Below are 11,609 nucleotides of genomic sequence, written 5' to 3'. Positions count from 1 at the left end.
CCCCAGCCTCCGGAGGTTGAGGAGAAGCACAGCCTCTTAATTCTGGGTCCTAAATGCCGGGCTTGGTCCTCACTCTGAAGGAGCCCTGCACGTCCCGTCCACACGCAGGAAAACGCGTCAGGTGTGACCAGCGCGCAGCCTCAGCGGTCCTATAGTTCTCTTGGTGGGTGAACATGGTACTGTCCCTGCCTGGCTAGCGTAGGGTTCCCGTAGTATGCCAGAAGGGCCGCTCAGCGCATTCCTGGAGGGTGCGCACGACCCCATCTCCACCTCCACCCCCCGCGCTGCAGACTAGGGGCGAGGGCGGGGGCGAGCGCTGTGTATTGGCAGTTGCCATGGTGTTGCTCGAGTTCTGGAGCTCACCTGCCCACTCCCCGAGAGGCTCAGGTCGGGGAAGCAGTGGGTCAGAAGCCTGAGGCGGACGTGAGCAGGGCCACCTCGGAGTCTGCTGGCACATGTGTTGAGATGGAGGCCTCGGATTGGCAAGGAGGAGAAGGGAGCAAGCTGCTAGAGAAGGTGTTGGTGGGAGGGGCGCTAGGGGTAAGAGGAAGGGAGAAGCCGAGGGACTTGGTGGTCTGGTTTTGGAAAACTGAGGACCAGAAATTCAAGGAAGAAGAGACAGGGGTACCTAGAGGAGCAGGCAGTGGGAAGAAGAGCGCAGGGATTCAGACAGAGGTTTATGGAGGACACCAGGTCCTGGCAGGAGGACAAAAGGGAGCCCCAGACCCGTGCTGGCCGTGAACATCCACCGCTGTGGAGGCATTATGGGCCATGTGTGGTTGTGGCAGCGTGACGTGTTTACGGCCTCCGGGAGCCTCTGTCCTGTCACTTCTCCAGCCTGCCTCATCCTTTTTCTGTGGTGCTCTTTCCAGAGAATGATCTGAGGTTGCATCTTTCTTGGGACCCCCTAGAACACAGACAGGAATTCTGCCTGCTTTTCTGAAAGGCCGGTGGGAGCTGAGGTGCAGCTCCAGGCATGTCAGCCCTGTCCCACATTCTGACCTGCAATGTCCCTTTCTAGCCACTCTGTCACGAATTTCCTCCTTTCTTTGCCCCACTTGAAATCAAAATGCATTTTCTGCTCATCACCACCTCCCTGTTCCACGGCGTGATGTGAAGATGGGGCCCAGGCAGCCGGTCCATGTTTGCTGAGTGAATGAGTAGACAAACCCCACTTGGAGGAGAGTCGAAAAGTTCATGTCAGGTGTTTTCCAGGGTTACCTGGTATGCTGTGGTGAGCACAAAGGGAGAGGTGGACCACTGTGAGTGTATGTGTTTAGAGACGGCTTTTATTGCCCAGTGCTCAGTCATTTCAGTTCTGCAGCAAGAAGGAAGACACGGGGAGAATGAAGAAGGGCCTGGAGAGTCCTTGGGGCCAGGGGTTTGCCCAACCTGGTCTCAGCAGTTGTAGCTCCTGCCCGCTCTTCGTCCCTGCTGACAGTGCCCTGCCTTTTCCCAGGGGACAAGTGTGTCCTGTGCAGAGAGGAGCTCCAGCTGCAGTCCCACGGGACAGTCACTCGTGTGCCATGCTGAGGGCTTGGACCAGGATACCTTCAGGATTGTGAGTTGAGGGGCCAGTGTGCAACCCTATCCTCTGCTGCCCCACGGCTGAGGGAACCATAGTCGGGAAGACCCCGGCCTCTCACCCACATCTCTCTGCTCCGCTTTTCATGCCCTTGGGAAGGAAGTGGGGTGAGGGGTCCCCTGGAGCCTCCTCCCTGGATGCATGCACAGCCCTCTCTAGGTCTCAGAGGGCAGCAGCCAGGTCCATGTGCCTCACCTCTTCTCCCACACTCCTCAACCCCCTCCCCAGTGTAAAGAATACCTGAGGCCACTGAAGAAGTTCCTGCGAAAGTTGCACCCTCCCAGGGACCTGCCTCAGAAGAAGCAGCTGAAATATAGGAGGCAGAGCCTTGTGGTCCTCGGGGACCACATCAACGCTTTTCTGCAGCACTGCTGCCGGTCCTGGGAAATCAAGCACTGGAGGAAGTAAGGCCATCCACCCCGCAGCCGGGTCACCCCTCGGCCAGGACACCCCTGTCCTTCAGCCCTATGTGGGGGAGGCGGGGCTCTTGGGGGAGCACACAGTGGAGCAGATCCCTTCTGCAACCTGCGGGGGGCGGGGGGCAGGCCCTCTGCTGGAACAGCTACTGTGTACAGGGCAGGCTGTCCAAGTTCTGGCCAACCCCTGTCCCTCCATCCCCCACAACCGAAAACCAAGAATGCAGCAGGCAATCCCGTCCTCCCAGGGTGGAGCCTGGCCACAGATCAGCACAGGATGGGTAGAGTGGGGAGTGTGTGCCCACTGCCTCAGCACCGCCTCTCCCTGCAGGATGCTGTGGCGATTTGTCTCTCTCTTCTCAGAACTGGAAGCAAAGCAGCTGCGCCGGCTCTACAGGCACACCAAAAACAGCCAGGCGGCCAAGTCCCAGGTGAGGCAGGCAGGGCAGCTCCTACGGGGTGGCTGACATGGGCAGATGCGTCAGCTCATGGTCACAGGCTGGCCTGGAAAGACCCTGTGCTCCATTCCATGGCTCACTGCCTGAGCAACACCTGGCTGCTTCTGCCTTCATCATTGCGCCAGCCACAGAGCAGGCGGATCCAGGAGGGCAGTTTAGCCCGAGCACACACAGGGGCTGGTGTTCACAGGGGCTCGGATGTCCCTGAGGAGCCATTGGTGGGGACAGTTGAAGCCAGGTCGTATGGTACAGTGAACTTGGGGAAGTCTCCAGGGACTGGCAACAGAACCTCGCCTGGCTTGTCTGGAAATAATGGCTCTCATCGTTTGGTCTCCAGCAGTGTTTATCCCTGGGGTGGCACGGGGATTTGGTGCAGTAGATAAGGTGCCATTTGGGAACATGCACATTCCTATCAGACTGCCTGAATCACTCTTGGTTTGGCTTCTTTTTGCTTTTTTTCCTTCCCCTAAAGATTTATTTATTTTTATTGGAAAGGCAGATTTACAGAGAGGAGAGACAGAAAGATCTTGCTTCTGCTGGTTCACTTCCAAATGGCCTTAATGACTGGAACTGAGCCTGTCCAAAACCAAGAGCCAAGAACATCTTCCAGTTCTCCCACATAGGTGCAGGCTACCAAGGCTTTGGGCCATCCTTTGCTGCTTTCCCAGGCCACAAGCAGGGAGCTGGATGGGAAGTAGAGCAGCCTGGACACAACTGGTGCCCATATGGGATGCTGAGTTTGGAGGTGGAGGATTAACCAGTTGAGCCATTGTATCAGCTCCTTCTTCTTGCTTTTTTTTTTTTTAAAAAGATTTATTTATTATTTTTATTGGAAAGGCAGATATACAGAGAGGAGAAGATACAGAGAGAAAGATCTTCCATCCATCAATTTACTCCCCAAGTGGCCGCAACAGTTGGAGCTGAGCCAATTTGAAGCCAGGAGCCAGGAACTCTTCCGGGTCTCCCACATGGATGCAGAGTCCCAAGCCTTTGGGCCGTCCTCAACTGCTATGCCAGGCCACAAGCAGGGAGCTGGATGGGAAGTGGGGCTGCTGGGATTAGAACCGGTGTCTATATGGGATTCCGGTGTGCAAGACGGGGACTTTAGCTGCTAGGCTACTGTGCCAGGCCCTTATTTTTGCTTTTAAAAATAAACAAACACATAAATAAATAAAATACCAATTTTTTTTAAAGATTTATTCATTTTATTACAGCCAGATATACACAGAGGAGGAGAGACAGAGAGGAAGATCTTCCGTCCGATGATTCACTCCCCAAGTGAGCCGCAACGGGCCAATGCGCGCCAATCCGAAGCCGGGAACCTGGAACCTCCTCCGGGTCTCCCACGCGGGTGCAGTGTCCCAATGCATTGGGCCATCCTCGACTGCTTTCCCAGGCCACAAGCAGGGAGCTGGATGGGAAGTGGAGCTTCCGGGATTAGAACCGGCGCCCATATGGGATCCCGGGGCTTTCAAGGCGAGGACTTTAGCCGCTAGGCCACGCCGCCGGGCCCTAAAATACCAATTTTTCGAAAGGCAGTGATGGAAAGAGAGAAAGAGAGTGAGCCAAACCAGACCCAGAGCCACAGCAGTGTTCCATTTGCTGGCTCCTTCTCCAGATGGCTACAACAGCCATAGCTGAGCCCAGCTGAGGCTAGGACCAGGCACGCTAGAGCCATATGTCCTTCTGTGGGTAGCAGAAGCACAAGTACTTGGACTGTCTTTTGCTGTATTAGCAGGGAGCCAGATCATTGCTGGAACTTGAACCAGCGCCCTGATATGGGATGCCAGCATCACAAGCAGCAGCTTGATGTGCTGCATACAGTGCTGCCCTTGGCTCAACTTCTGATCTTGCTCCTTGCTAATGCATGCTCTGGAGCAGCAGGTGGTGTCTGTCCACCCGCCTCAGAGAGCTGGATGGAGTTCTTGGCTTTGATTTACTTCGACCATGCTGTTGCAGGTGTCTGGGGACTTTCAGCTTGACTATCTCTCTCTGTGTGTCTCTGTGTCTTTCAAATAATGGTAAAAATAAATTTAAACCCCTCCCTCCCCAGGCTTACTCCCCAATGGACTCGCTTTTTCTTATCCCCCCCGCCCCTTCCCCCTCTTTTTTCTCGCTTTTTTCTCCCCTTCATCCCTTTCAGTATTTCCCCTCGGAGGCACTTCCCCAGGGCAGGGGTAGAGCCGGTCTTACCGCCTCCCATAGCCTCTCCTTGGCCTGCCGCCCCATGGTGACGGAGGCCCCTCCTCACCCTGGCACCAGCGCGGCCTCAGAGTCAGCATGAAACTATTCCCCATGATCCCGTGTCACCACTGTGAGGTCTACAGCTCCGCAGGGGGAGGAGGAGGAGGGAGGGGGAGGAGGAGGGAGAGGGAGGAGGAGGGAGGGGGAGGAGGAGGGAGAGGAGGAGGAGGGAGAGGGAGGAGGAGGGAGGGGGAGGAGGAGGGAGAGGAGGAGGAGGGAGAGGGAGGAGGAGGGAGGGGGAGGAGGAGGGAGAGGAGGAGGAGGGAGAGGGAGGAGGAGGGAGGAGGAGGAGGAGGGAGAGGAGGAGGAGGGAGAGGGAGGAGGAGGGAGGGGGAGGAGGAGGGAGAGGAGGAGGAGGGAGAGGGAGGAGGAGGGAGAGGGAGGAGGAGGGAGGGGGAGGAGGAGGGAGAGGAGGAAGACGAGGAGGGAGAGGAGGGAGACGAGGAGGGAGAGGAGGAGGAGGGAGAGGAGGAGGAGGGAGAGGAGGAGGAGGGAGAGGAGGAGGGAGAGGAGGAGGAGGGAGAGGAGGAAGAAGAGAAGAAGAGAGAGGAGGAGGAGGAGGAGGGAGAAAGGAGGAGGAAGAGGAGGAGGCGGTAGTTGCGTGGCAGGCAGCTCTCAAGGATATCATGAAGTTTCCAGGACCTTTTAAAAACCAGAAATTGTCTTTCTTACTGGAAAAGGCAATCTCTAGGGAAGCCTGGATGGGGAAGGTGAATGTGTCAAAATTACCTACAAATCAGAATGTTTCTCCATCCCAGAGAGATGAAGGAATTCAGTGGCTGGTCAAACTCAAGTGCTAATTCAATCTTCACCCAGAAACATTTGCTCTGGCCAGCAGTCTTTTGGATAGGTTTTTAGCTACTGTAAAGGCCCACTCAAAATATTTGAGTTGTATTGCCATCAGCTGTTTTTTTCCAGTTGCCAAAACTGTTGAAGAAGATGAAAGAATTCCAATATTGAAAGTATTGGCAAGGGCCCGGTGTGGTGGCCTAGCAGCTGAAGTCCTCGCCTTGAATGCACCGGGATCCCATAAGGATGCCGGTTCTAATCCCGGCAGCTCCACTTCCCATACAGCTCCCTGCCTGTGGCCTGGGAAAACAGTCGAGGATGGCCCAAGGCCTTGGGATCTGGCACCTATGTGGGACACCTGGAAGAAGCTCCCGGCTCCTAGCTTCGGATCGGCTCATCACAGGCCATTGTGGCCACTTGGGGAGTGAACCAGCAGACGGATCTTTGTCTCTCCTTCTCTCTGTAAATCTGCCTTTCCAATTAAGAAAATTTTTTTAATTCTGAAGTAATTATAAGAAAGGCAAGACCTTCTAACCACGAAATTGTATTAAATAAATCTATATGTTTAAAAGCTCAGCAAATGACAGTTTCTTAATTGCACCATAGAATCTGACTCAGATCCGATGAGCTTTGTAAAGTGCTAGATGTTCTAGTTGTAGCAGTTTTAGGTTCACAGAAGAGCTGGCCACACAGGCAGCATCCTGTGGTACTGTAAGTGACCTTCCATCTGCTGACTGCTCTCTCGCACTTCACATAGCAGCCAGAACACTTTGATTTTGCTTAGTGCCACTGTTGTACCACAAACCAACAAGATTCTGTTTTTGCAAAAAAGAAAGGACAGGATCTTAAATTCAAAACAACCCACGAAGAAACAGTTAACAGCCTGAACTCTCTGTCCCCTAGGTCCCTGGTCTCGCACTGCTATGCTTCCCGCCCCATCTGCTCAGCTAGGCACGAATGAGATGCAGATTCTTCTCAAGTTCAGGGCTGGGGCTCTGGAATCGGGTCCTTTTCTTCTGAGCACTGTGTCCTCTTGCAGGTGGCATTCTGCCCTCTTGACACACCAGAGAGCTCCCTGCTGGCTGCTGGCGAAGATAGCCTGCCCAAGCTGTGCAATGCCTGGGGGCTACAGGGCAACATCAGCGGCATGAAGGAGAGGCTATCCAAAATGCACATCCCGCACCAGGAGGCCACCCTGCTACAGGAGCCGCTGGCCCAGGCCTGGAGAGGTAATGCCCATTTGGGGGGGTGTCTGTGTTTGGCGGGGTGTAAGGGGAAATACCCAGACACTGGGTATTTCCCTGGCACAAACTCAGGCAGCCAGGAGCCCCGGCCTTGAGGCTGACACGTTTCTTTTCTCTCCTTGCCATCTTTACTTCATCTTGCATTTTTTGTCTTGCTTTCCTTCCCTTCCTCTGCTTTGTCTTTTCTCATTTTTGCTGTCTACCCTGATATGCTCATTATAGAAAGTTTAAAATGCACAGGTAGGGGGTAAGCATTGAGGTACTGCAGGTAAAGTCACTGCTTGTACTGCCTGCATCCCCTTACAGGAGCAGGGCTTTGAGTCACTGCTGCCCCACTTCTTCTCCAACTTGCTGCTATGCTTGGTTCAGCAGCACACATCCTGTGTGCACAGGGCTTCAGGTGGAAAGTCCTGGCGGACAGTGTCCCCACAGGCCTCCCCTTTCTGGCTGGGATACGCTAGACAGGAGGTTGTCTCTGTGCTTGCTGTGCCCTAGCAATGCCAGAGAGCCACCCCAAACAGAACAGGCATAGGTCCCATATCTCCCCATGTTCTCAGCACGAACCTGAGGTATGAGGGGACATTCTGCTCATGATGATGGTGTTTGCTGACAGCTCTGCAGCACAGTGTCCTAGGAGCCAGGTCATGATAGCCGAAGGTCGGGTAGGAAGAGACAAAGGCCTGGAGGCCTGGGTCTGTGAGGCCAAGGCACCTAACTTGTTCTGGGCTCAGAGCAGGACACGTCCTTACTTGTGCCAGGTGGGAGTGCACTGTGCTCAGGGGCGACAGGTTGCATCCCCTGCCTTGTAGGGTCTCTGTGAGAAGAGCACCAGGGCTGTAGACTGGAATGAATGTTGAGGTTCTTCCTGTCTGCTCTCTCCACCCTCCCATGTGTGACAGATTGATTCTCTGTGATTTAATCTACACTGTCTCTTCATCAGGTTCTTCAAAGAAACTTCCCCAGGAACCAAAAGTCAAGTGGAAGAGGATCAAGGAAGCCCCTGAAACTACAGAGAGCAGCTGCCTATGAGAGGATTGGCTGGGGCAGGGGCGCTGGTGCTGGCCCCCAGAGCCCAGTGTGGCTCCCACAGCTTGGCCTCTGGAGCCAGGGGGACCGTGGAGGGGAAGGGAGAACCGGTCCTCCTCATCCTTCTCAAAAGTAGGCCAGGTCTTCAGTTTTGTAAAAGGCCGATTGGGAAATAAATGTCCTTGACATAATGCTATCTTACCTGGGCCAGAGTCATCATGCAGTTTTGACTAGATGGAAGTGATGTGCCAACTACTGGCCAGGTGGCAGGGGCATCACCTATGCTAGGATGAGTGAAATATGGGCACCTGGGTACTGGGCCACCACGCTGTGGTGGGGAGACAGACATGCAGTGCACACCTCCTTGTGGTGTGGTCAGGGACTGCCGAAGGCCTGGAGGGAACAGGGCACTGATGCCTGCTTGCAGGCAGGGAGACCGTAGGGGTAGGGAGAGCCTGGGGTGGGTTAGAGAGCAACAAGCTTGGCAGTGTGCCCAAGTCATTCTGGGGGCAGGCAGTGTCAGAGGAGGTGGTAAGCAGTGTGTGATCACAGGCAGAGGGCATGACCATGAGGGGCTAAGATCAGTGACCAAAGAAACAGCACTGACACACTCAGTAGAAATGACTGTTCAGGGCAGTCAGACTGCTGATATATGTGCTTTCGCTGGTCTACCTGTTGGCATTTTAAAGGGACAGGTTTTTGTAGTAGTAGTTATGTTACTACTTTGGGATCCTCACATTCCACATTAGGTATTGGCTCCACTTCTAATTTCAGCTTTCAGCAAACACATACCCTGGGAGGCAGCAGTTGGCTCAAGGAATTGAGTCCTTGCCATCAATATGTCCCAACCTACTTTACCATGGGCATTTGGGAAGAGAACTAGTAGATGGAGAATCTGTCTCTATCCATTTCTTTGCCTATTAAAAAATTTTCAGGACTTTTTTTATTTGAAAGATTTACAGAGCCCACAGCACGGTGGCCCAGTAGCTAAAGTCCTCACCTTGAACATGCTGGGATCCCATATGGGCGCTGGTTCTAAGCCCCATTTCCCATCCAGTTCCCTGCTTGTGGCCTGGGAAAGCAGTCGAGGATGGCCCTATGCCTTGGGACCCTGCACCCGCATGGGAGACCTGGAGGAATTTCCTGGCTCCTGGCTTTGGATTAGCTCAGCACCGGCCATTGTAGTTACTTGGGGAGTGAATCATCGGGCGGAAGATCTTTCTCTCTGTCTCTCCTCTTCTCTGTATATCTGACTTTGTAATAAAAATAAATAAATCTTAGAAAGAAAGAAAGAGAAAAAGAAAAAGAAAAATTTACAGAGAAGAGAGACACACAGAGAGATGATCTTTCATCTTCTGGTTTGCTCTCCAAATGACTACAACAGCTGAGCTGAGCTGATCCAAATCCAGGAGCCAGGAGCTTTCCATGGGTCTCCTATGTGGGGGCAGAGGTCCAAGGCCTTGGGCTGTCCTTCACTGCTTTCCCAGGCCACAATAGAGAGCTGGATGGGACGCGGAGCAGCAGGGACATGAATTGGCACCCATATGGGATGCTGATTACTGCAGGTGCAGGCATAGCCTGTTGAGCCACTACACTAGCCCCTGTCGAATAATTTCTAAAAAATTATTTTAATTGGTTGCCAGTGCTAAAATGAGTTGTGTTTCACATTTGAAAAAATAGATTCATGATTTCTCTGAATAAAAACTTTCTCTACCCCTCTTCCCCCCACCTACCCAAGGGACTGTGTGTCATCAAAGACTTGGCTCCTGGGCCCTCTCTCAGGTGACATCACCTGTCAGACTTGAGCCCTGGCTACTTGCTGCCTCCAGAGTACGCCAAGGTCAGGACAGTGTGCACAAAAGGGATCTTAGTGAGTTTGTGAGAAAAGAGTACAATAGACAGTTTCCAGTGACCAGCCAGGAAATGAGAAGGGAAAGGGGAGGAAGGGAAGCTGGCACACAGCTTTGGGCTAGGGAGACGGAAGAGATGTTGCCAACTCCAGAAGGGCAGGGGCTCCAGCCATGCCACAGGCAATGGTTCAGCCAGGCTGAGGCAAAGGTGGCAGCAGGTGCAGGCAGAGTGACTGTGCCACTTTCTCTCCCTTCATCAAATCTGTGCTCAGCAGTGGAGATGGCCACAGGCTTTGAAAGTGCAAGTGAGGGCCCGGCGGCGTGGCCTAGCCGCTGAAGTCCTCGCCTTGAAGGCGCCAGCATCCCATATGGGCGCCGGTTCTAATCCCGGCAGCTCCACTTCCCATCTAGCTCCCTGCTTGTGGCCTGGGAAAGCAGTCGAGGACGGCCCAATGCATTGGGACCCTGCACCCGTGTGGGAAACCCGGAAGAGGTTCCTGGTTCCTGGCTTCGGATTGGCGCAGCACCGGCCGTTGCGGCTCACTTGGGGAGTGAATCATCGGACGGAAGATCTTCCTCTCTGTCTCTCCTCCTCTCTGTATATCCGGCTTTCTAATAATAATAAAATCTTCAAAAAATAATAACAATAATAATAATAATAAAATCTTAAAAAAAAGTGCAAGTGAACAAGGCTGTGGTGTAACACATAAAGCCCACTGTTTGCAACTCCAGCAACCCATATGGTGCTGGTCTGAATCTTGGCTGCTCTGCTTATGATCCAGGCCCCTGATAATGTACCTGGGAAAGCAGCAGAGAATGGCTCAAGAGGTTGAGCCCTGGCACCCACATAAGAGACCCAGAAGAAGCTCTCTGGTTCCTGACTTTGGCATGACTCAGCCCCTGGCCTTTGAAGCCATTTTGGTGATGGAACCATGTATAAAAGATCTCTCTCTCTCTCTCTCTCTCTCTCTCTCTGTAACTCTTCCAAAACATATAGTTTTAAAAGAAAGTGAACATCAGCTGTGTCTTGAGAACCAGTGTGCAGGGAAGCATGAACAAGCAAGAAAGGGCAACTCTCTCTCTCTTTCCAAATCTAGAGCTTCTGAGGAGAGGACGGAAGAGGAAGCTGAGGCACAGGTCTGCAGCCAGCCCCTAACAGTTTGGGCAAAGCCCAGAGGATGTGGGAGAGGATGGGCAGGTGGGGGAGGGGGGAGACCAAAGGACCCCATATGCAGGGCAGCAGCACCATCTAGAGAAAGGAAAGGAATATTGCCGTCTCATTTTTTCCAAGAGCCTGCAGTGGAGTTGGGGTTTCACTTCAGCCTTGGCAGCCATGGTGGTTTCAGGGCAAGATGGGCTGCGAGTCAGGCTTGGCTGTGATGGTCTCTTCTAAAAAGGGCAGGTCATATTTTGTTGTTTTGCTGAAAATCCTCCAACAGCTCAGAGAAAAAGTTGAAGTTTACAAGGACTTGCAGGAAAGGCCCTCTAAACTGTACCCCACCATCTCCTGCACGCCCTCTCTATCCTCATTATTATTATCAAGTCTCCTCCTGCCTCAGGGCCTTTACACGTGCCTTTCCCTGTCTGAAGGCTTTTCTCTGGTATATTTACTTGGCTGACTCCCTGATGGCCCCCCAGTTACTCAAATGTCACCTCCTCGATGTGGGCTAGTTTGTCATTTATTTTTTAAAAATTTTGAGATATTTCACTTGAAAATAATCTTAATGCTATTAAAATCACAATGTGATCATTTAAAGCCTCAATCCACTTGGCAAGAATGCAAATAGTTATTCTCTCCATGCGCCAGCACTCATTCATATTATGCTTTGAAAGTCATGCCTTACCCTGCAAGTCAGCAAGTGTTTTTTGAGAGTTAAATTTAGCAAAATCCATACAAAATAAGTAAGCATGCTTTTGGGTTAACTCACAAAAAAATGCCTTCAAAACTAAGGTGTGATAAAGGTTCTGCACTAAAATGAAGGAAACCTGAGCCACAT

At 52.7% G+C, this 11,609-nt stretch overlaps 1 protein-coding gene across 1 annotated transcript; it reads left to right on the top strand.

Annotated features, from left to right (window-relative positions):
* The first annotated feature begins 359 nt into the window (after positions 1-359).
* Positions 360-7,958, top strand: CHCT1 (CHD1 helical C-terminal domain containing 1). Its single transcript, XM_004591188.2, has 6 exons — positions 360-516; positions 1,460-1,561; positions 1,814-1,989; positions 2,333-2,432; positions 6,532-6,721; positions 7,677-7,958. The coding sequence occupies exons 1-6, from the start codon at positions 466-468 to the stop codon at positions 7,763-7,765; spliced, it is 708 nt and encodes a 235-aa protein (XP_004591245.2). The 5' UTR covers positions 360-465; the 3' UTR covers positions 7,766-7,958.
* The last annotated feature ends 3,651 nt before the right edge of the window (positions 7,959-11,609 follow it).

This window comes from Ochotona princeps, chromosome 17 (genome assembly GCF_030435755.1).
Source record: "Ochotona princeps isolate mOchPri1 chromosome 17, mOchPri1.hap1, whole genome shotgun sequence".
In the NCBI taxonomy this organism is placed as follows: Eukaryota; Metazoa; Chordata; class Mammalia; order Lagomorpha; family Ochotonidae; genus Ochotona; species Ochotona princeps.
The sequence above is the reverse complement of the archived record's forward strand: the minus strand, read 5'-3'. Positions and strand labels throughout refer to the sequence as shown.